This window comes from Lepisma saccharinum, chromosome 1 (assembly GCF_977018435.1).
Source record: "Lepisma saccharinum chromosome 1, izLepSacc3.1, whole genome shotgun sequence".
In the NCBI taxonomy this organism is placed as follows: domain Eukaryota; kingdom Metazoa; phylum Arthropoda; class Insecta; order Zygentoma; family Lepismatidae; genus Lepisma; species Lepisma saccharinum.
Genome location: NC_139229.1, coordinates 113694231 through 113720266, shown reverse-complemented (window position 1 = coordinate 113720266; position 26036 = coordinate 113694231). Strand labels below are relative to the sequence as shown.

Here is a 26036-nt window from a genome sequence, read left to right as displayed (position 1 = left end):
GACTGAAAATTAAATTGTTTGCATTCAAAGGCTGTCAGAGGTAAATTAGTTTGCAACTATTTTAAACACTGTACTAAATCATGCTGATGAAAGGACAGGAAATGCAAATCCCACTAAATTTCTGCTTCTATGTATTTTTTCGACCATTACTGATAAGTTGCTTTTTAGCCAGAGTTTGTAACGTTGCATACACCCATAAATGTTTTAATGAAGGTGAAGTTTTCTTACGGCATGGTTTTTAAGTGACCTTAAATTGTACAGGAATGATGTTTTATGAATTGTTGTTGTTTGTGGTGTAGATGAAACCTTAAAAAGTTTTATCTGAAAGTTTAGAGAATAGGAATATACTTTGTTAACATCTACTGCAGAAGCAATGCATTAGCTGATATTCTAGCAAATACATGATAATGGTAAATATATATGACGTGCAGTAGTGCTGTAATCAATGATGCAGACCCTAGATGATATACAACTGTTAATTCTGCAATGCATGATGGAATATTACGGTATCTATTGGGATAATGTGAATACATATTTAGCGATGTAATGGTGACAATTTGTTTGAAATGATTTGTTGTAGAATTTTTGTGTTGTGTTGAAGTTTGGTTTTTTTAAGGCTGTACAGTTGAAAGCTTCAAGTCTGTGTTATGTACGTGTATGTAGGTACGTTTTGAATATATATTCATGAAATAGAGGTGTTGACTAGATGTAGGTTCTGATTTGGACAAATTCATGTATACATATCATTGTCCATTATTAAGAGCTTGCATATTAATGTTTGGAGATGAAATGGTGGCAGCATTATCAAGCTGTGAAATATTTCTCACAATTTGCCAAACTATCTAAACAAGAAATAACTTGCTAGAATCTGAGACTCTTAGCATGTTTAATGAAGGAAAACTACATGCATGACAACAATGATTGGAGGAGGTGATGTACTTATGAGACTAGTTTTTACTATATAAGTAATCTGTACATATAGATCATTCATTATGTACAATATGCATAAAAAGACCACATTTTCCCAAAACAAGGCATTACTCAGTACAACACCAATTTTTACTGTTAGCTGTATTAGTGTTAAATTTTGTTTTGTATCCAGCAATAGAGATTGGAAAATGCATTAATTAATAGGCAATAGTCAACATTGTTTCAATGGCAAATTTTCACAGAATACTTTTAATATGTCCCTGCCATGCCCAAATTTATATTTTTTACCGATCAAGATAGTTGTAATAATGTTAATTCCATGCCAATTAACATATAAAGATTCTGGAAAGAAGTAAAAAAATACAGCCCTGTTCCTTTGACTGCACCTTCCCCAGATTCATCTGCACATCATCTTTCTCAATCTGCCTAGAAAGGTGGAGAAGTGTTGCAAAAATATGAAAAACTACATTTCTTCAAGCTTCATTAAGAACTTCAATCCCACACCAACATATTGTTAGCTGAAATACTATGCTGTCGTATCTGCACTAAGTTTTGAGGAGAGCTGATTTGGCAGTTTGATATAGGTAGATTTTGAGTACGTTACAAGATTTGTGCAAACATTTTATTATTGTTGAGAATTCGCACCACTAAACATCCAGATATGTCGTTTCGGAACACATTAACATGTAAGGAACAGGATAACATCAACTTGTTTCCGACGAAAAGTGGAGGTATGATGATTCAGCAGTCAATATTTCGATACACATCAGACATTCAGAATGCACAGAACATTTACTACTCTCAAATACCATTTGCAAGACTATTTGAATTTTTTTTTAAAATCAACTTATAGTGATCAGCAGTAAAAGTAAATACAGTATATCCATTATTACATGAAGACTTATCTCACTTAAACTGTAGGTCCAGTCCTGATTAGCCTATCTGTGCATAAAGTGGATTAAAAACACACATTTGATTCAATAGCATGTAAATGTTTGTCAAAGAAGTTAGAATTTTCACATTAAGTACGACAGTCAAATCTGACATATACTGCATCGGATTGTGTTCAGTAGCAATACTGAATAAATACAACAGGTACTATGTAGAACTGTTTTGGGGAAGGTATACCTTGCAAAACTATTAAGTGAGGAACACCACACCCCAAAGAATAAAAATCCAGTTCCATATATTCTAAAAATATGTACTAATGAAATATTTGTAACATTAGTCTTTGTATAAACACTGAAATGTTCATTTTGCAACTTCACATTTATGAAGAAAAATGGTGAAAAAGCAACATCATGTAATCACGTGTAGTTTTAAAAATAATGTACATTGTTTGTAAAAGTACTGTGCGTTGGTTATAATCCTGGCTTGTACATCAATTACGTAGAACCTGAGTGGGTATAGGGTTGAATACATATGCTTTTGTAATTGTGAATAATATATGCATGATAATCTTTTTCTCTCCCAATAAAAAGCATGCTGTAGTGATGTTACAAGGTACCATCAGGACTAATCGTAAGGTTCTTTGTGTTTAGTGTTGAAGTTGCATCAGTTTTGTCAATTTCAATTTTCCTGAACATGAAAAAAAAATCCCATATGTAGAGTGTGTTGCAGTGGAGACACAAAGATGTTGTAAATGTGTCTAGTGTTTCATCTTTGTGCAAGAAATACTTGATAAAAAATAGGTCCACATACAATGTACGGTTTCTGAATGGCAAGGTATTGCTTGATTTCTATTGGATCTGATGCAAAATGAATTTTGAAACTAAGTTCAGAAGAGAAGAGTTGGTTTGGATTACAGAGGGTTAGAAAAACTGCCAATTTCTTCCTCTCTGACCAGCAGTAAGAGGAGAAATGCGGTGATGTTACAATACTGGTAACTGTAAAGTCTTTCTTTTCTATTAAAATGTTGTCCTAGTTTATATAAATATATGTATACAGAAATTAATATATATATTAAAATATATATATGTATATGTTTAGTCTCTTTGAGAAGTTTATTTATTATTACTGAAGAAAGTTGTGCATAGGCACTACATAATTTTACTTCTGTATTCAAAACAATAAAACATTTGAGTGTAAAATTTTGCATTTTTTCCCTATAACAAGTCAAACCAAGACATACTCTTTTAAGGAAATTTATTAAAAATTGTCAAAGGACATCCATACCTGTCTGGTCAATGTATACTATAGCCCTGTGTACAATTTTCAACACACCAGCTAAAAGAAAGGAAGGTGTAAATGCCAATAGATGGTGCAGTAGTGGTGATAAGTCACCCACCCCACTGATATCAGTGTAAGGTATTCTGAAGCACTACACACTCCACTCCCATCTGGCACCTATTGTAACGGGACACCAGCTGTGATGGAAGGGTTCAACAGGTGATTGGATTTGGATGAATGTAGTGCTGAAAGTTTAATTTACATTAGTAGTTACTTTGCTTAACACTACTTTATTTAGTTTTGTAGAAGTAGTAGTATTATTTAATGAGTTTTCATGTTACGTAAAAAATGCATTAATCTCATTATGGAAGTTATTGTAATTTATTCAGTGACAGTTCATATGTTTAATTACGAGGGTCGTTCAGGGAAAAAGTTTCCCTACGTTGCAAAAAATTTATTTGTTAGACAAAAATCAAGTTGCACCAAGTAGCATGTCCTTTCTCACTTTTCAACATAATTTCCCAGGCGGCACAAGCATTTGTCCCATCATTGCACAAGTTTTTGAAAGCCATCTGCAAAAAATTCGGGGTCCAGGGAACTAAGAACACTTTTCACGGCTGTTTCCATTCCATTGATGTGCATTGAATTCTGGAGTGTAGTGATGAACGAAGCTCTCATCCTGAGTCACAATACGGCAGAGAAAGTTGTTCCCTTCATTGTGGTACCAGGTTGGAGAATCCAGGCAACATGTCATACACGTTGTGAGATGTTCTGCAGTGAGTTGTCGTGGGACTAAACTCGATGAAACCTGACTGACCCAGACATTAGTCTCCATAAACAACCAGCTTTCTGTGGATGTCGATAGGAGCAAGACCATTTGCCCACTCATACCGGATTACAGAACGGATCTCTCCTTTACTCCACACCGCCAAAACACCTTGTTCCGCCATGACTCATTTCTCACTGCATGACTCGCGCTACAGCGCCTTCAATAACGTAGTGTGGAAAACGACCCAAGAAACTGGTTCCCCAGACAGATGAGAAACATAGATGGCAGTGCGATCAATGTCTGTGCTAATTTTCTTCTGAAAGTAATGCGGCTTTGTTAGTTTTTGGAATATATTATGTAGATTTGTTTGTCTTGAAAGGCGGTACGTGAATTGATGGAAACAGTTATATTTGTGGAGTGATTTGCAGTCACGAAATGGCATTAATTTGGAAAGAAAAGTAAAATAAAATTAATAAATAAATAGTATGCGTAACACAAGAAGAAACATCGCAATGTGATTACGGACGTCAGGTCTTGGACTGTGTATTAGAGTTTATTTTTCTATGTTATTAGAATATAAATAGTATCCTGAGATATATTTCATACCGAGGCGACAAACCACAAATGTCGCTTGAAAGCGAGCAGTCTGAAATCAATGCAGCCTTTCGAACCGTAGGGACAAAATCTGACTGCACAGTTTCCTCAAGGAGATTTTACACCAAAGCGACACGCGACAAACGATACGAGGATTTCACACCAAAGCGACACGGGTCATTCGGTCCAAGGCAACTTTCATACCGAAGTGACACATGTTGCTTGGAAAGGAGCCAATCAAAAGCAACATTTCACATCGTAGCGGCATGACGGGAAGCACAGGCCAGCTTTCGGTTGGTGAAATCCTCGAGGAATAAGTGCCGCTTGTCGCTTTGGAATCTCACTAAAGCAAGACACTCCTTGCATCGCGTATGCGCAAACAACAAACCACGGCAACATGTTGCAAACTATTGAGGAAATGGCCCAGTTTGAGCGACGCAGAAGCGACAAAGCGACACGTGTGGCTTATCGTGTCGCCTATCTGTTCTTCACAAGCAACGCTTGCTAATAGACTGAAGGCACCATGTCGCATGTCACTTAGTTGGGAACTCCCCATGTAGCGCGTCGCATCTGTCTCAGCACCCTTCCTTTAAGGAGCTTTCAGACCGAAGTAACAAGTAGCACGCGAATATGCCATATGAATGTGTCGTTTGCTGTTTGGACCCTCATGTGCAATGAATGCTATTTTACAGTCTGGAAGTGTGTGTTGCTAGTGTGACAGTGTGAACATCCCGTGGCACTTGTCCCATTGGTTTGAAAGTTGCCTTACAATCATAACGATGGCACTTAAGAAAGTTTTGTGGGGTTCCCCTTGTCGTTTCATGCAATCATCATTATTATCATCATCGCCGCGACTAGTTTAAAGTGGAAGAAAAGAGACAGTAAATATCAAAAATACAAATGCTTCAGTGTGTATATCTTTAAAAGAAATGATGATGATGATAATAATAATGAACCTAATTCATACACAAAAATTTAGTTGCCAAGAGCATTCCACGCGTATTTTTTCTCCAGGATTATTAACGAAAGTATGACTATAAGAAGACGTGGTTGACTGTCTAGAATGTTTGTTAATATCTTTGCGACCACTGTACCAAATATCATAGCAATTATCACATTCATAGAAATGCTTCATGTAAAAGAATCGGACGTTGCAGCGAAAACTCCATTTACTTCCATTATAAGCAGTCGAACACCAAGCACCGGGGTCAACACCAGCGCCTCTAGCGGATCATTTTCGAGTGGAACCAACCAGAGAGCGCAGAACCATGCCGTTTTCCACACTACGTTATTCAAGATGCTGTACTCGTGCTAATCACGTACCGTGCATGCACGGTACCCTGCACAAACATTTCATTGTATGTAAATGTAGAGGAAAGGCGAAAGAACACATTGCTAGTTTAATTTCATTTATTGGGCTCGTACTTTCTCAAAAAAGGAAACTTTTTCCTTGAACGACCCTTGTATTATTGTTCAAACGCAATTATTAAGCTTGTTAATAAACTGTCTTAAGTTATCCAATGCATTTTCATGTTTCAATGAAAACAATTAATAGAGTTGCTGACTTAGTAACACGAACCTTTGGAATACCAGTTACGCTGGTTAATAGCTATTGTTCATCTGTATTTCGGAAGGGTATTTTACAGCCCAATTAAAAACCAAAATCTTGGAACATAATTTCCGAACAAGCAGAGCATGGTTTGATGCAACTAAGTAATAAATATTTAATACAGGGTCATCGAGAATGATTGCCGGGATTTTAAACTGTTGTTATAAAAACTATTTAATGGATATACACGTGTGGAGTTTTAAAATGTTCAAAAAACTTTAAGGTTTGTGACCTTGTGCGACTGTGAGGCTTAAAACTGCGCATGATTGGGAGCACCTTAGAGAGGTCGCTGCAGCAATTGCAACTGTAATTCTGGACACGATTCAGAAGACGTGGCAGGAAATTGAATACGTCTAGACATCACCAGAGCAACAAATGGCACCATATCAAAGTGTACTAAGCTAAGTCTAAAACCTGAACATTTTAAGATTCCACACGTGTATATCCATTAAATACTTCTTTTATAATAACAGTTTAAGATACCGGCAATCAATCTCGATGACCCTGTATAATTATTAGCACTGGTACAAGAATAATGTTGTTGAGGAATTTTTATTGTGCAGTGTATTGTAGGATGATATTAGTGGGTGGATCAAGTTTGTAAAATGCATCAAATATTCCTGCTTTAACTGTAATAGAGATTAGATGTTTACTGAATAACACCATACCAGTACTACAGTTGGATTAAAAATTATAGATACTAGAGTTTGGACTCCAACTAAAAATTAACCAGTAGGCCTACATAGAAACAAGTTACATCAAAATTTAGCTTATTCAATTCTGTGTTAACCTATGCTAATATGTTTTTCAAGTATGACTTCTATTTTTTTATTGTTGTGAAAACAAAAAAAAATATATAAATAAAAAAAAAAGATGGTCCAATAGTGATGACATGTTAGTATGGTAGAGGCATAAAGGTTTTAAACACAATTCTTAAATTTCAATTTTTTAAAATATGTCAAAACCATTCTTATCAATCTTGCGAAACAACTTTTTCTTATTGAAGATTAGGCGCACACACAGGAGATGTACTATGTAGAAGCCAGGCTGGCTCGGTAGCTCAGTGATTAGAACAATGGCATGGTATGCCAGAGACCTGGGTTCGAGTCCTGGTTGAGCCTGCATTTTTCGCTGAAAACTTTTTCTTAGTGGGTAGTCCTACAAATATAATGTAGGTCTTGTTTTGAAGGTCTCCACATCAGTTTTTAAAATCCATTATTAATTCACATTGTGAAACCAGATTTTATACAGATTTTTATTCAATGAAGTAAAGCTGTCCATTGAACCGTGGAAACTGCAGCCTAGTGCATGAGGTATTGCCACGTTCATCTTTACTCTTAAATAAATTATGAAACTTATAAGCCATGCAAACCCTGACAATCGTATCATGATACGCAATGAAAACATCCAAAATTTATTTTTCCAACTTCAACCAACAGTGTCATTGTCATGACCAAACCGTAAGAAAAAAATACTATTCTATTTAGATTTTTTGTATCCTCACTAGTGTAGTGAGATATTCAAGAACTACTGACGGACATCCTAGAAATTATCCAACAACTCGCAAGCACTGAAAACCTGGAAAACTATAAAAGAACATCCAACAATGATACTCTAAAACTGCTCAAGCAATAACATTTATTGAACAGTTAATACATGCAATAAAGCTTAAGGTATGCAACGGAATACACATAACTGGATCCAATACCATAAAAATCCCGCAAAGTTTTTAACTTCTAACATTCCACAGTTTGTAAAGTTTTTAAATCTTACACTGCATTTTGGAACTTTTATTATGTAATGCAGTGCAATCACCAATGCCAGCTTTGTTACCCAGGAGGCCATCCCAACTGCCTTCCACCCAGAACATGGATATGCAGATGATACACTGACTGGCAGCCTTGGGCTCCATCGTTCACAACTAGGCGGAATCCCTCCAACAACTGTTGCTCTTTTGCTACTTTTCTAGCAACCAACATCAAGTGTCCAAGGAGCTGCAATAGCCAAAATGGAAAGAACCAATCAAAAACCAGAATTCTCTACATTGTAGCTAACCTAACTTCAATATAAAATTCTCATACACAGAGTTTTAAAAACATGCAAAACTGACTTGGATCACGTGATACTTCTCAAGCGATATCAACTGTAATGGAGGATTGGAAAGCAAAACCCAACTAGTCAGGCGCAACTAATATTTAGCAAAAGTATGAGCTTTTATGCAAGTGCATAGTTTGTTGTACTTGGGGACATGTTGCCTGTGAAAAATATGAATTGCTCTAGTACAAGCTAAGTCCTTAGAATAAAACCCAGCCAAAAAAGGTATTCCTTATTACAATCTTTGGACTTATTTTAGTCCAACAGATGATTATACTCTATCCCTGGTATCTGTGGAGTATGGCTGGGCATAGCAGCAGAGGGGGGGAAATCAAGTTCCCTTCCACGTGTTCATTGGAAGAGCAGTCTTGTGTCAACTTGCACAGAGACTTGTTTTCCTTCGCTTGCTCGAGAAACCTGGGACAGAGTATATATCCTTTTAAGGCCTTTTGTCTGCAGACAAAATTCAACACTGCTAAGTGTTGCCAATCAAGATTGCATGCCACTAAAATGTAATTTTTTCACTTCACCTATAAAATCACTGTCCAAAATCAAGTGTTACATTCAACCCTACTGGTAACAAACCATCACTGGGATGGCACCAGTGACAAAATATCAAATTATGACCATGCAATAACTTCTTATCTTTTCTTCCTAGAAAATGGCATTCTAGAAAAAAAAATACTCTTGACTTAATTAATTAATTTCTAGAACTTCCTATGTGGGGTAACATGACAATCTATAGTATTTAAAAATACTTTGATGGGTTCATTTTCATAATGCAGGACACTAGGTGTGATCATCTCTTATTGTGTTCGTGTTATAAGGAATCAAAACTAGGACTGCGCAACTTTTAAAACCCTCTGTATAACCAAATAGCTCCAATCATTTAGATAGGAGTGGTTACAACATTTTCCACAAACTCCAAATTCAATATCCTTAAAAATCAGAATCCTAGCCCCCCCCCCCCCAACAATATTTATTACAGACAACTCTCTCTACAAGGGCCCCAGGAATAGCATTCTGTATAAGTATTACGTAATAACCCCTTTCTCAGGAACCATTAAACATTTGGGGAAAAAGGTTAAAAATTTGAAGGAAACCTGCTGAAAAATATGGTTTGTTGCATTGCAATTCTCTTCCCACATGCTGTACTACATGTTGCCGGTGGTATGACATTTAAGGCTGCTATATTTAAGTAAATTTACTCAGCAGTGAGGCTTTGGTCACGAGGCAAACCAAGAAGTGCTGGGTAAAGAACTGGCCATGTGTTACTTGCTGTGGTACAATGTTAGGGATGAGTAGCCAAGATTTTTGAAAATTTTGATGGTAATAAGTGGTCATAATTGCACTTGTAGGGGTATCAGTGTAATTGAGAGAACACCCACTGTTAAAATAATAAAATGACACCTACCAATTCCAACCTACTTGAAAGTAGAAATAGTAACACTAAGCATATGGAAGTGTAATTCTAAAACTAGAGCACTCCACCTAACCTACTCACACAAAAACAGAAATGGGATGGAAAGTTTCATTCCGGGGAAAAAAGTAATCAGAAAATCCTATTCAGTGTGTGTTGTAGATAAATATAAAATTCTAATCACATAGAACATGCGGTGTTCTTGTTTGAGTATGAATTTGGTGTACGTGTCTGATATTACTACAAGTATAATTTTTATTTGCGTCTAATATGGACAAATGTTCAAGCTAAAACATCATGCTGGAATTACTTTCACCTGTTCTAATACATAACATGTAACAATATCAAAGGTTTATACTGATACAAACTTTCCAACTGGAGAAAGGGTCTGTGTGATTCCAATGTATTCAAAAATTCTAATTCAATTCATTTCACATACTTGACTCAAAATACATCTACCAACACAAGTCACAAATGTTACAGTACCTAATATACCTCAAGATATCTTATCTTGGAGTAATCTTCCATCTGTCAGATGGATTGTTCTGCAAAAGACACTAACGAAGTAAATGGACTGACAGAATTCAGTTTTATTTTCCACACAGCTTTGCTTTCCTTCCTCGATAAAAATAAAAGCTAAATTGAGAAAAACGTGCCTCGGGAATTTATAAATATGTTTCAAGTCAAAGTGGTTTGGATTAACATAAGTTGTAATTTTTCACATCTGGGGAGAAAAATTCATGCAGAATTCTCGGAATTCCCAGAGAGCAAGTATAACTATCCCAGCTCTATTGATAAACATATTTTAAAAATACTATCCTACCTGTTGATCAACATCTTCACATTTTGAAAGTTGTGTAATTGGCTTTCGAGGTATAACAAGAAAGTGTACTGGAGCTTGGGGGTTCACATCATGAAAAGCTATGCACTGGAAGAAAAAAGAAAGCACATTATATTTTCTAAAAGTACTGTCAAAGATATACAAACAAAATAAATACATAAGCCTATGCATGCATAAAAAGTTAAAATAATCAAAAAGTAACGATTTATGCAGTGACCTAATGAAAATTCTTGATTAATCAGTTTCTTATTTTATTCTTTTGTACATGTCGAGAGAGTGACAGAATATTAGCCACATGCCTTCTGGAAAACCCATGTTATGTTAGTGTTTAAACTACTAAAGCTATCTAGATCTTTTCCTGCTAGATTCAAGTTGGAAAACACTTCTTACAGTCATCCTCTCTGTTAAAAAAAAAAATCTAATTTATGGTACCTTTCCCAATACTGTGTTATTACAAGAGACCGGATTTTAAAGGGAAAACATTTACTCTGAAAAGCACAAAATGGGAAAATTATTGCCAAAAAAAAATAAATTGAAATGCAAAAGGAATATAGTTTATTTATGCACTCCACTAAAAATATTATCTTAAATGAAAGCACAATTCATACATAAAAAGGGATACATTAGATTTTTACTTTACGCCATATGAAATAAGAGTACAAAAATAAACTATAGTCCTTTTTCATTTTCTCTTTTTGAAGGTAAAGTACAGTGAATAATTCTACCATCTGTCTCAATGGAATCTTCCTTGCAACAGCTTACCGCATACCATAGCTTGATGCCACTTGTAGCTACCAGACTTTGCCATTTCACTGACATTCAATACTGTCACTGTTACACAGTAAAGTTCAAACTATTCTAAAACACTTCACCATAGAAGTCTAAATCTAGCAGATAAGTACACTTTCAACTCAACAGGCATGCCGCTTACAATGTATTTGTTGCTGCATAAGACCAGATCGCATTGTTGCAAAACTCACTGCAACGTGCTCCCAACACTCATGGAGGGAAGGAAAGGGAGAAGGCACTTGCTCTTTCTTTCCTCTAAGCTGCACCAAATAAGACAATTGTTGAATGTTTTGTTTAGGGAAAATACAGTTGTACAAAATATTTGACTTCTTGTCAATAAAGGGACCAACGAAGATGTTTTTTAAAAGGTAAAAAAGGGAATGTAGGCTGAAAAACTAGTCAATAAGGGACCAGAAAGGAAAATGTATTTAAAAAAGGGAAATCAAAACCATGTAACCTTGTTGAAGATAATTATCAACCTACATATACATCTACATACTGTTTCTATTTATTCCACGATCAGTGTTGAAAAAAAAAGAAAAAAAAGAATTCCCTTTAAAATCCGATCTCTAAGTTATTATTTACAGGTATTGGACAAAATAATGGAAACACGAGTCAGAAGTGGGACATATTTTCAATGTGCCTGGTAATACTGAGCATGGCGGAAATCAACCTTCTCTTGTTTGTTGCAGGTAGTATGGACTGTGCGCTGACAGTAGACTGAGGCAGTGTGGTATTGCATGTTGTTCAGGTGTAGTGAGTGACCAGTATAGCCAACCTGACGGAGTTTGAAAGAGGTCGAATTGTTGGTGCCCGTTTCACTGGAGCATCTGTGAGCAAAACAGCGAAGTTATGCGGTGTAACACGAGACACGGTCTCGAAAGTCAGGACCGCATACACAGTGCACGGCGAAACAGGGTCTGCTAAGCACAATAGTGGTTGAAAGACGAAGCTGCAGGAAAGGGACCGCCGGGCCTTGAAGCGTATTGTGATGTTGCAGAAGAAAACAATGGCTTCCAAAGTGATTACAGAACTTAATCAGCACCTAAACACCCCGTGTCATGCAAAACAGTGAGGCGGGAACTGCATCAAATGGGTATCCATGGGCATGTTGCTATTGCCAAGTCCCTAATAACTGAGACGAGTGCTCGAAGGTGACGTGCATGATGCAATGACCACAAAACTTGGACGTTGGAGGACTGGAAACATGTCATTTGGTCTGACTAGTCAACCTTTACCCTCTTCCTCACTACTGGACACGTGTTTGTATGGCTAACACCCTCGGCAGCATACGATGTGGACTGTCACCGCCCGACTGTCAAACATGGTGGCGGCTCTGTTATGGTCTGGGTCATTATATCATGGTAGTCGGCAGCCCCCTTGTCACATTACACAGTCGGGTCTCATAAGCAGTGTATAGAGAACTCTTGGATAACCAGATCCACCTAATGCTGCAAACCTTATTTTCAAACAGGAATGCCATCTTCCAGGATGATAATGCCCCCATTCATACTGCTGGCACTGTTCAACAGTGGTTTCCAGAGCATGCTGATGAGGTTCAACGTCTTCCCTGGCCCACCCGGTCCCCAGACCTGAATATCATTGAGCCTCTGTGGGCTGTTTTGGAATCCAGGGTTCGGCGTCGATTCCCACCTCCTTCGTCTCTACCTGAGCTGGAGGCTGTGTTGCATTAAGAATGGCTTCAAATTCCACTCACCACCATTCAGGACTTGTATCGGTCTATTCCGTCCCGAATCCAAGTTGTATTGCATGCTAAAGGTGGCCCAACACCGTATTAATACATGATGTTCCGACTTCCACAGGTGTTTCCATTATTTTGTCCAATACCTGTATATGTATCCACATGTAATTCATAAAGCACATGGATTTATGCCTTCTTCACAACTTCACCATTGTAATGCTTAAGTTTCAACAACCCTGTCAACACCCTGTTGTGCAAGAGGGATGAGTGTCTCACAATCATTATCTTTATCCCTTGTAATATTTGCAAATCCACAACACAAAATTCTGAGCAGAGGGAATTACCTCCCTGGGCTGGCTAAAGAGTTTCATATACTGTTGTAACTGACACACCAACTGAGATCACACCCTTTACAAATCACAATTTGTATTAGTGTGTATCAGGCATAAAGTTTGGTTTTGGTTTGAGTTGCTGTTTTAAGTCCACTTTATGCACAGTAAGGCTAATCGGGACTGGACCTACAATTTAAAGTGGGATCCGAACCACTTGTGCCTCCACCGGGTATCGAACCTGGGACCCCTCGATTACAAGGCAATGACGCTACCACTAGGCATAAAGTAATTTACACTGCCCATTATATACAACTTGGAACAGTAACATTGTACCCCCTTGAGAAAGTGAAACATTTTGCATACCTTAATAAGCTTATGTTGTTTATAAACATTTTCAGTTGTTTTTAGCTTGCAGAAATATGTTATTGGGATAAAGTACATCTGTTAACTTAGTTTGAAGCAGAACAGCACGAAGGCTTCGCGGAAGTGAATATAGCACCCAACCAGTGGCGGTCCCTCCATGGAACAGAGGGAACAGGCTGTTCCCTCCTACTTATCGTGCTTTTGACCTATTTAAATTATTTAAAATAAGAACACTTCGGTAAAAATTTACTATCCTTCGGACACCTCTAATTTTTTCGTTTCGTCAATTTTTGACATTCGTACTTACGTATCTGCTTCGCAGAACATTCCTTAAGGTGTATCAACGTTGTTTTGATGAAATTTGAACTATGTTTCCTAACCTAACAGAACTAACCTAACCACGTGCCAATGGTTCGTGGGGCTAGCGCCAATGGTTCGCAATTATTTCCAATTTCTAGATCCTGATACTAACACGACACCAAATTTTAACTATGTTCCCTAGCCTAACAGAACTAACCTATCCATGCGCCAATGGTTCGTGGGGCTAGCTATTCTCCGTCGGAGAATTAATTTTCAATGAACAACATGAATTTCAGCTATGAAACATTCCCACATCACACAAAACACCTTCCCGATGTTCGACAATGCTACAGGAACTTATTACGGTAAGTAGTTTCTTCTGTAAAAATAAATAAATGTGTCCGAAGGATAGTAAACTAGTACCCTGGGCTAACCTACTCAAAATTAAACATACATGGAAGGAAAAACACACAAAGCAAGACAATATATAAAGGTGGAGAATTCTTCTTGACGTGGAAAATGCAATGAGCACCAAACCTAACTTGTCTAATTATGCATGTAACGGTAGGCAACTTCCCATCTGGTGTGTTTTGGATTCTCTTTCGGGTGCTATATTCACGTGCGTGAAACGTTCAGGCTGGTTTGTATCAGGCTTTATTAACATAAGTACTTGTCTAACATAATTACGTAATCATATAGGGATCCTTTTTGCACCTGAAAATACATTTTGGCAGGATAAATAACACACACAAACGTTGCAGAATTACACTATTGTTGTCCTATGTCTTTACCTCATTGTCTTCATATATAATTTTAGCTGGGATTTCTTTTCGTAATATCTTTCCGAATATAGTATCTCCACCCGGCTGAGCGGCTTGAGCTCTGCTTACTTCGTCAGCCATTTTCCTTACTGTAGTTTGTTTAGTAATACACGTGTCTCTCTTGCAATAATCGCTTGCAGCACAGTGTAGACAGCGGGCCGTCAGAACTGAAAAGGCTGTTAACCAATGATACGAACGCAAATTAACATGCAATGCGTGATGAATAAATCTTGCCATTCCTTCCTTACATTTTGCAGTAGGCTTCTCGTAATCATGGATAAATTGATGTTCAGGAACCGGGGTGAATTCGGCACAAATCTGAAATCATCATTAATGAGCAATTCTTCATGACAATCTTCTTCTTCTTCTTTTTCTGACCCTATCAACTGGTAGTCAATTTTAGTCATCTTCCTGAGTTTTTTTTTTTTATTATTTTTTTTTTATGTATTTAGTTCGCTATTCACTTATATTTCACAAGAATGAAAAAAAAAACATCTATTGATATTTATTTATACTGTTTGTTAGATCGTCAAATTACATCTTCTTGCATATCCATAAAGAAGCCATATGGTGGGAGGAGTAGGGTCCGTGAGCAGGGCAGTAAGAGATGTAGGGAATGGAATTCTATTTCGACGTAAACCACTATATAATTTATCTCGTTCTCTGTCGAAATTGGGACATTGTAAAAAGAGATGTGTAGCATCTTGATTATCTTCTCCACATGCGCAGGCTTGTTTTGTTGTAATATGTAGTCGTGATAAATGATCATTAGTGCGAACATGACCTGTACGTAGACGTATTATAAAAGTAATAACTGATCTTGGAAAATTATATGGGTAGTACCAAGGTTTGTTTTGTGAATGTTCTGCAAACCATTTATATGTGTTGCCCGTGGATTGAAATTGTTCTATACACCACTGTTTCCATTTTTCTTGAAGTTTATATTTAACTCTTGGAAGAAGGTCCGTGTATGGAAGTCTCGCAAGTGAGGTAGTTTCCGATGATCGAGCGGCTTTGGCATATGTGTCCACACGTTCATTTCCCGTGTTTACTTGGTGAGCCTTTACGTAACTAAACTGGACGTTGATATTTCTTCATGACAAGCAAGAGGCCAGTGGCGTGCTCAAGGTGATCTTGGTGGTTGTCATGATCATAACCATCTCTTTAGCCTATTACATATAAAAAAGAGAAGAGAACGTCAAGGGCAGAAAAAAAGTAAATATGTGGGCAGACTACTAAAAAGTGCATACCTAACTCCTCAGTTTCGAAAATCCTGGGCACGCCATCCTTAAAATTTGACCGAGTAGTAAAAATTGTGTGTGAAACAATCAGACTTTGACTGAATATGCTTATAATATTTAATAGCATAGTGCTTACATTTTCTGGAATGATTAAACCCTATTTTATTTGAAAAAGGGAATTCCATGCACAGTTGAGCAGGAAGGGCAGTTATTTACGTACAATCAAGGGTTTATCCAGAAATTTAAATCTGGTAGAAGAAAGTTTTGAGCTAAATTAGGAACAAAATTACCATACAGTGGACGTGGACTTCTGTAACTGACTAAAAGTTGTGTAAAAAATGTTGGGCTCAGGGTGCATGGATATATACAGCTCTAAAGAAATGGTATTAGTATTTTCCTTGTTTAGCATTGCTCTTCAGCAACTTTGGGCTAATTGTGACAATGAGGATAAAATATAATTCAATGAAATTGCTGAAAGGACTTGCAAAGTATCTTCATATCTTGTCTAGGACTAGGTACAATTAACAGCAAATATTTCTTGTGCATCAACATTTTTTTCTATAGCTGCGTTTTTAAGAAGTGAAATTGTGCTTGATCGCCGTGTGATGGTATTGTAGACTGTCCGTGAATCAGCATGTGTTTTTCCATAACCATAGTTTAAAGAGTGATTTATATACTTACAAATTTATGAAAGAAGGTGCTGAAACTGGCCGCCTTTGTTGCCTACACATTTTTTTGACAACTCTTGATGAAGTTACCCATAACTCACTACAGTTCACATTGATTATGTTGGTAACATTTCCTTTGTGGATGTTACATTTGTTTCTTCAGGGTGTGTGGATATGACTTGTACACAGCTTTTTTTAATCAATCCCAGAGAAAAAAAATGCATGGAACGTTTACACCCGGGAATCATGTTTCAAATAGTCTTTGAACTTCACTTGCTGATTGAGTTAACACACATGAATCATAAATAAATACACCCTGCTGTGCAGTACAAAATATTTGCTGAGCTATAACACACACTGCTGTTGAATCCACTAGAAAACACAATAAGTAACAAGCACCTTATCACTTCACAGTCTCCTGTCTACTTTCAGGACCTCCGTAAAAACCTGTTTCTAGCCCCCCTGCCAGCTTATGTTATTGGGTGTCTTAAAAAATATGTATAAAAAATCAGTACACATCAAAGTTGACTAGTTTGAACACATCCTTTTATAAATCTGGTAAGTAAATCATTTTTTAAAATAATTATGGAAACTGTTGTGCGCTTGCTTCATAGACACAGTACGATGTAGACACAAATGGCCGTAAGTGCTTCGCTGCCATTAGCAGAAACACCGATGTGACAGTCAACACTTCAATGGATCACATTGCATTTCAGTGGCAAGAACTAGACATTTTGTTCTCTCTCTCTGCTTATTTTGTTTAAAGAAAGCTCTCGCTGTTCACCAACCATTTTTCAAAGACTTTCGGTGCCCATTCCATGCAAGAATAAGATAAATGAACTAGAGAGTAGAGTTTGCAACTCTTGCAGCCAGCTGGCACAAGAAATTTCCTTGTCGCGTTGCAGCTGGCCAGAACCCTGCATCAGCTTACCAGGCGAAACGTGGAAGAAAAATGTCCACTAGGGCTAGACCTGGCAAATGCGAACAGATGATCGCTTTTTCTTTCGGTGGAGAACCAGCACAATAAAAAGGAAGCACGAAAACATTCTAAGTGGAACCGTGGCTTTATTTTTTGAGAACATTTCATCCTCTTACAGAGCATGCAGAAAGCAACAAATACATGAGAATATTCTAGAACAACTTTGAAAAATTTTACACAAGCAGCACTTGTCCTGCCCATCTTCACTGCCAGGAAGGCCCTTCAATCTTGAGCAATATCCTAAGCAAGAGTTTGTTGTAAAGGAGCTGGTGCGGTCAAAACATGCTCTGCCTAATGAAGGGGTTATGTACTATTATTAACATCAATTTCAAGTTAAAGGGTGCATCCGAAGTTGCATCAAAATACATAAGAACAGAAGGTGTGCAAAATATTTATGAAGGAAGGGGGTGGGGGGAGAATTTCAACTGCTTAAATCAAAATGTACTAGCTTTTTTTTTTTTTTTTGCAAAGAATTAATATCTAATGACTGTCATACTATTCATCTATTCATAGGGAATGCATACCAATTTTGTTTCCATTGCAGTCCGTTTGCACTGGTATTATGAATGTAAAACAAATAAAGTTGCTCCCACATCCATTTCAAAGCCGATATAATGTACAATGTGTAATTCCAAAAACAACATAACATTACTTCTGAATTTTTATTGCATATTTATATATACAAAACCTAAGTAAAAATGCATTTCCTCTATAAATTTACATAAGAAAATATAAACATATTTTATATGAATGACTATAATGAACATGCTTATATATTTAATTGTGGCTAACTTCACCTTGGTATCTTATATGGCAGTCACATGAAAATTATGTTTTCAAAGATTTTAAGGTATATAAAAAAATATTTTTACGAATTGCATTCGAGAAACCTCAACTTGCTTGAAAAATATCATTAATAAGTGGTTTCACCTTAGCTTCTCTTTCATCAACATTGGTACAACAATAACATTTTCTACCTCAACCAGGATTCAACAACAAAATTCTTGAACAAACTTTCAATTTCTCAAACAGAATGATGATTTACAAAGTAGTTTACCCAATTTCTCACATCACATAATCAATAATCCAGGTTGTATAATGGAGTTAAAATAGTAATGATTATTGTCTAACTTAAAAATAAAATTATATTCTTCATTGATGATGGATCTATCTACATCTTAATGCTGATTAACACAGGAATTCCCAACATCACCTACAGGACACAGCACATCTATCAGTAGCAAAGCGTGGTCTTAAGAGGAAGGAAAGCAATGCAGTACTCCGAAAAATAGGGGGGTATATAAATTATACAGCCCATTGCCCCAGTTTTTCTAGGAAAGAAAGGCCATTTTAAATAATAATAATATATCCATGAACTCCTCTCTCAACGGCCATACTGCTAAGTTCAAAATTCTTGTCACGTTATTGATAATAAAATACTTGCTATTACTTACAGCTTCCCGTACGAAATTTGAAATATCCATGTTTGTTTTCGTAACTTCACAACACACCAAACAAAAGAGAACACTCACTTCAAACACTCGTTCTTCCCACACAAATGGAAAATATTCCGAAAAGCTCAGAAGCTAACAGAAAAGTGATGTCAACCTCGTAAAAATTAATGTTCACGGGGGAGTAAAAGAACTGACTTGAAGCTTAAAATTAATTAAGCTTTCGAATAATAGGTCATTACAATAGGAAGAACATGCGCTGGTTCTTCTTTTTAATAATGTATTATATTAATAAAAATAATATTTCGAGTTGGATAGCATTTATGACTTAACGTTTTTGTTCTTTGCAGGTCTCGGGATAGAGTTTCATTGCTTTTTTTTGTTTTACATACGTTTTATCGAAAAAAACATCAGTTTATTGTTTGTATGAAAACTTACGATAAATATAGTGTAAATTATTTGGTAGTTGTCAACACTGGCGTGCGTTGTAATTTGAGACAAGAGAAGTGTGAAGCGGACAACAGCCAGCTGTTCTGCAGATTCCAGCGCTCCCCAGTGCCGGAACACCATGTTTGTCTTAATCCCTGAACGTCGACATTATTGACACGTTTTACAAATCTTGAAACTCAAAGTAATGCTTTAAAGTTTATCTACATGGAATTTGGAACAGTTATATTAATTTATTTCAATAATTCTGTGTTTATAATAAAGCAAATATACATCTTCGAGATCATGTTAACACTTATATGTTTTCTGATAGTAGTGTCTGCTTTCTGCTTGGCTCGGGTGTTTTCGAGAAGCCGAAAAGCTCCGAAAAGCAGAGCTTTTATTAGTGGTTTGGGGACCGTACCTTCACCAGCATCTACCCTTCGCCATATGATACTTGAGAAGCGTTGGTTTCCCGCACAGTGGCTGCAAGCAGAGAGGTTGCTGCTTGCCAACGGGCTGCGGAGAGAGTTTGCGGCCTTAAAATTTCGTGAAATCGAGTGCGATAGAAAATAAATAATGCACTCAACGTCAAGTACATTAAATAATATTTTAATAGTGCAAACAGTGCTTGCTTTGCTTGTACTATATCTTTGCCACTGACATCTATCTAATAATAATAATAGACATATTGAATATACATATAGTACGTAACATTCTTATTCGTACTCACGGATTTTCAAAGAAAATGAAAGGAAATACACTCTTTTGAAATTGTTTCTTTACAATTCAATAACTAATATCATTAGGAACATAAAATCTTACCCAAATTCTGTATAACCAATGACAATAATAAATTAAATGAAACTGAAAGAGAAACATGCCATTTTTTGTACAACTTTTCTATTCGTACACTTAATAATATAAAAGGAAAAGTATATTCAGAGCAAATTGACTGACAGTTCTAATACTTTGATGCATATCCTTTAGCTTTAATTACTGCTTGACACCTGTTCTTCATAGAATTAACCAGTTTCCAACATGTTTCAGAGTTTATTTTATGCCACTCGGCTTGCACACCAGTTTTCAACTCTTGTTTGGACTTGACGCCTGCTTTATGGACTCGCCTCTTCAAAATTGCCCATAAATGCTCAATGGGATTTAAGTCTGGACTTTGAGCTGGTGTTTGTAGTAGTTTGGGCGCATTCCATATTAGCCAATTCATGTTAACTCGCACCTTATGCTTGCTTACTGTCATTGTCTTGTCTTGTTGGAATCTGTAGATAGGCGGCATGTCCATTTTTTGGGCACTGCTTTACATTGTTCTTCAATATGTCCAAATAGACATATGCATCCATGATACCATCAATAAACTGGATGGTACCAACACCTTTGGACGACATACAGCCCCAAATCATTAATGACCCACCACAGTGTTTAACTGTTGGAACTGTGTTAATGTGATCATTGTCTTTATTTGATTTTCTCCAGACCCTATTTATCCCATCTGACTCGTATATATTAATCTTGGACTCGTCTGACCATATGGCACTATCCCAAAATTCCTGGTCCTTGTGGATGTGCTCTTTCGCGAATGAAAGTCTATTCCTGCGATTCACCTTATTTACATACAGCCTCTTTCGTGGTATTCTGCCATGATATCCATGCTTCCACAAGGCACGTCGGACGGTTTGATCGGACATCACCTTGCCAGCAACATTTTCTACAACGGTCGTAACTGATGAACACTTAGTCGGGGGTTTTCTCACACTCTTTTTAAAATAAAGCGTTCATCACGTTTATTCAACCGTCTCTCTTTTGGTGTTCTCGGCACATTCTGTGTTGAACCTTCCTCTCTAAATTGGTTTACTATGTATTGAACTGTGGAGTGTGATTTATTGACTGTTTGTGCAATTTTTCTGAATGAATAACCTCTAAGGGCCAAATTTATAATAACATCCTTCAGATCGGAACTAAGTTCCTTCACCTTGCCCATTTTGAACAAGCTGATCGATAGACGATAGGCCTACAACAATACCTACGCCAGCATTCTGCTTGACGGGGAGCACACCTGCATGTTCAAACTTGTTACGAAGTTGCAAACTGCACGAAATCCCCCGAATAGCGGTGGTGCTGTATGCGAGGAAGATTGAAACTCTTGCCTGTACGAATAACAATGTTGCATAAAACAGCGTGTTTTTCTCTTTTCACACAAATTATATGCTCTCTTTATACACTTTGAACATACATTTTTATTGACATTTGTTGGTGAAATCTATATTAACATTAATTTCCAGGTACATATGAAAATGATTATATTTACTAATAGATATGACATTTTTTCTCGGAAATTCTGTGTGTACGAATAACAATGTTACATACTGTATGTACAGTGCGATCCATGAGTATGCAACATAGACATATTGAATATACATATGTACAGCTCGACTCGAAGCTTTTGAAATGTGGACATGGCGAAAAATGGAGAATGTAAAATGGACAGACAAGGTAAGAAATGAAGCCGTACTGAAAAGAGTTGGTGAGAAAAGATCTATAATGGAGACAGAAAAGAAACAGGTTAGGACACTGTCTAAGAAGGAACTGTGTGCTAAGGGATGCCTTGGAGGGATTGGTTGAAGGAGGAAAAGTCCATGGAAGAAAGAGATATCAGATGATATTAAATTAACTGGGTCGTATGCTATTACGAAGCGTAAGGCAGAGAATAGGGAAAGCTGGAGATTGCAGTTGAAAACCTGCCAATTAGGCAGAAAACAATGAATGAATGAATATGTACAGTGCGATCCATGAGTATTACCATGCAAATTGTCCATCACCATGTTCGTGCACTTTATTTGACCCAATAAGAGCTCCAAGAATTAAAAGAAAACTTAAAACAAGCTGTTGATAACTTCTGCACCAGCATACATGAAAATCCATCACTTAAAAACACATGGGATGTAAGAGAAGAATTAATGAATATACTCATGGACAATTTGCATGGTAATGGATCCCACTGTACACACACAATATATATATATTTAATTTCATGAAAGTTGTATTTTGCTAATATAGACTCTTCGAAAACAAAAAAAAAATGCACAAAAAGAATGAGTGATCCCTTTAGAAATGGGAATTGGAGGGTTAAAATACATGAAGAGTCATGGATCATAATGTATGCCATGCATCCAACTAAACAAGTGAGGTGGTGTTACACACACCAAAGAGAAAACTGTTATAACTGCATATTTTCGAGTTGATATTTCAAACCAGTTCTACTTCATTTGAAACTTTTCCTGCAAATACATAAATAAATGATGTCACAATATTTCTTCAAGTGATAGTTCCATGCTAAACTCTCAAGGGAAGTACTGTTCCATTACCTTAAAAAAAATCAACATGCATACACAGTACAACAGTCATGAGTTATTCAACTAAATCTTCAACTAAGCAAATAGGTATGACTTACAATTATTAATTAGGATGGTTGAGAGAAAGAAAGTTTACAAGCGCTATGATTTTCATGCAAATTGCATGACAAAATTAGATGTGTATGCCTCTCACTTTGTAGGTAAAAGCCTACTCAATTCTGAGTAGTAATAGTTGTATGTGGTTGGTCTAAAGGGCAAAGTGGTGAAGTACGGAAATAAGGTCAGTAGTATAGTTTTTACGATTGGAGATGTTTGCATGTGACATGTCTGTGGTTTTAGTGCCTTTAATATGCCTTTAAACCCTTCTAGCTTGTGTTATTGCAAGCTGCAGGAATCAATCATCGAATGTCCAATTTCTTTCCTTTTATTACAAAAGTTCGAATTATCCTAATACTTGCATCTACAGCAAGTCAAAGTTGCAACAAGGCAGCACCATTTGCGGATGGTGACGAGGCAGCTAAGAATGTATTTGAGCATCAATAAGAAGAGATGAAGTATCTCTCTCTGGTGCTGGTGGAATTGGCCACAGGCTTTCACAAAGCAACTGACGGATAGCAGTAAAGTAGCCTAGGCCGTAGTGAAATGACTAACAAGTTATGGGCCGTCACAATGTGATTGCATGTGGCTCCCTGGTCGGAGTTCCAGGCCTTCACTAGTCATGAGCTCATAGCAGTTGGTCCAAAAGTTCTCTTCCAAAATTTGCCTTTACATTCATCTTTCTTGAACCTCCATTCCTGCACATAATTCTGACGATATGCAGAATGTCACATTGCCAGTAATTGTGTCACTGATGACACCCACATCTACGTCACACACTTCTATGTCTGCCAAGATAGAGTTGCTGCAAAATGGAGACATGTCACAGTAGCTTTTTTTTCACGAGCCACAGCCCGATTCATAAGAACTGGTCAATATTATACAGAAACGATGTGGTGTGTGCTTGAAGTGCAACTAGATTGTGTGGAAAATCCCAGAAGGGGGCAGCACAGTTCCATACTGAAAAGTGCATGTGTGAAAAACTGTGTTAAGGGAGATGTAAGAATTCATCTCTTATTCATTGAAGGAAGGAGCACACATCTGAATATAGGATTAAGAGCAATGATGATGTAAAGATCACTTCAAGGAAACTCCTAGAGTAACATGACTTTCTATGTATTAGGAATCGACAAATTCATATCACCATGGATGTCTGCAAGATTCTTTTCATTGGGGGAGGTGGATGCAAAGCAGTTTTGTTTCACCTATGTCACAAACTGTTGCATTGCGACTTCGAGCAGCCATGACTGAGGCCAGTTCTTGTAAGCATATGGAATTCAAAAGGGCAGGTGGAAGATACTAACATAGACATTCGTGATTTAAAACAAACGTGCAGTTGGTGCAGATGTAACGAACACTACGTCGTGGATATTTCCTTGCAAATGACAAATAAAATTGGCCACAAACATAGCTGCTATATGCATCGTGACGTCACACGAAACCCACGTATTGCATTCCTGCGGTGAGTTATAATTACTGTGACTGAAATGAAATTAAATATGTGAAAAATATAATTTTAGGCTGAAGGGGTTGTTTTCTCTGGATGCCCTATCATGCGAAATCCTGATTTACAAACTTTCAATATTATCTCGAAATAACACATCTTGTAAACTTTCCTTCTGATCAACCTTCATATGAATGCATTAGATTAAGATTACAATGTATTGGGATAATGTTAAAGTAACCACAAATCGGTAATCACAGTTCAATGAACAACTAAATCACAAGAAAATTAGCAATAAAATAAAATTTTAACAAATATTTAAAAAGTATGCAAACAAAATTGTTAAAAAACAGTATTAATGCCCCAATTGGATGAAATTACCTCAACTTTTATGCAGGTTTAAAATACCAGACAAAGTAGTGTTTCAGTAACATATATTACATTGTGGGCTGTTCAATGTGAATCACTTTATTTATGTGTAACATCATGTAACAGTAATAAATCTAAATTATAACAACATATACAATATAAACAATGGGTAGAGACAACTCCATTTTTAATAAAGTCAGCAGTTTATAACCTTAAGGCAATTACTGAAAAATGCATAAAGAAGGTGCAAATTCAACCAAAAAAAGGAATCCGAGATTCAAGATACAATTGCAATGGCCCATCTTGATTCTGGACATGAAATACATTTCATACAGTGCAGAATTACAGGAATGCATTGAAAAAAAAAATAGTTGCAAAACATATGAAAACTACCGCAGCAATAAGTAAAAGGCCTTTCAATGAAATATGGCAACCACACAAAAATGTGACCGACACAGAAACAAGGTCTTTATCAGTTGTTTTGATTAGTTCTTTTTGATTTGTACATTATTTTGTTCAGCTAAGAGGCATGGGAAATTTCAAGAATTTTCCAACAATTCATCTTACTTCCATCTTTCATAAAACTTACTCCTGTGTATTTTTGGTTCAAATTATTTTCTGAACACAGTAGCCACTCTACATATAAACATTTAAAACTACTAAAGATGCTACTAAATCATTCTAAAAAGATCCTTATAAAATAAATACCTACATGGCACTAAAAGTAAGTAGAAATTAGCAATAATTACATTGGTGTAGTAAATTGCAGTCTTATATCACAAGTTCATTTCATCTGTGACCAAAGCACTTTTGTACAGTAGTATTAAGATAAATATTCTTATAACCTATTTACACGTTTCTCTTACAAAATGAATTATTGATTTTTGGTGATTATATGCAGATAGAAGCAAAGCAGAGATTCAACAACACCACCATGTTGTTTTCTCATCTCCATGAGCAATTCCTTCACTAAGAACGTGAGTGCCATTGCTGTCAAAAGAAGGTTCACTACCAGTTTCTGAACTGTACACTTTTATGCTAGAAGATAATGACTGTTGACTCAATTTAATAAGTTCCATTGCCACACTCAGAAAGACTTCTTCAATTCCTGAGAAGAAAAACAAAATGAAGATAATGAATTACACAAATTACCTCAGAAAAGTTAGGGGTGCTGGGTTCGGTATCTGGTGGAAGCACACCAGGATCTCACTTTAAACTGTACGTCCAGTCCCATTTAGCCTTTATGTGGATAAAGTTGATT

General features: G+C 36.6%; 2 protein-coding genes across 2 annotated transcripts in view; both read right to left on the bottom strand.

Annotated features, from left to right (window-relative positions):
* Positions 1-7692: 7692 nt before the first annotated feature.
* Positions 7693-15022, bottom strand: HINT1 (histidine triad nucleotide binding protein 1). Its single transcript, XM_083121015.1, has 3 exons — positions 14704-15022; positions 10409-10513; positions 7693-8065 (listed from the first exon to the last, which is right to left on the bottom strand). The coding sequence occupies exons 1-3, from the start codon at positions 14968-14970 to the stop codon at positions 7901-7903; spliced, it is 537 nt and encodes a 178-aa protein (XP_082977141.1). The 5' UTR covers positions 14971-15022; the 3' UTR covers positions 7693-7900.
* Positions 15023-18264: 3242 nt separating this feature from the next.
* The window catches only part of RabX1 (RAS oncogene family member RabX1), a 62826-nt gene continuing 55054 nt past the window's right edge, over positions 18265-26036 (bottom strand). The window contains exon 6 of the mRNA XM_083136378.1: positions 18265-25883. Within this exon, the coding sequence (XP_082992504.1) occupies positions 25696-25883 (188 nt within the window). The 3' untranslated portion in view covers positions 18265-25695. The remainder of the gene's footprint in view (positions 25884-26036) is intronic.

Bases quoted from the DNA above. Each gene is read 5' to 3' on its own strand.
- HINT1 (XM_083121015.1), bottom strand. From the start codon at position 14,970: ATGGCAAGATTTATTCATCACGCATTGCATGTTAATTTGCGTTCGTAT. The intron at 10,514-14,703 runs GTAAAGACATAG...TTTTTCTTCCAG, and splicing joins TTATATATGAAGACAATGAG to TGCATAGCTTTTCATGATGT. The intron at 8,066-10,408 runs GTAGGATAGTAT...TGGCTATTGCAG, and splicing joins GTGAAGATGTTGATCAACAG to CTCCTTGGACACTTGATGTT.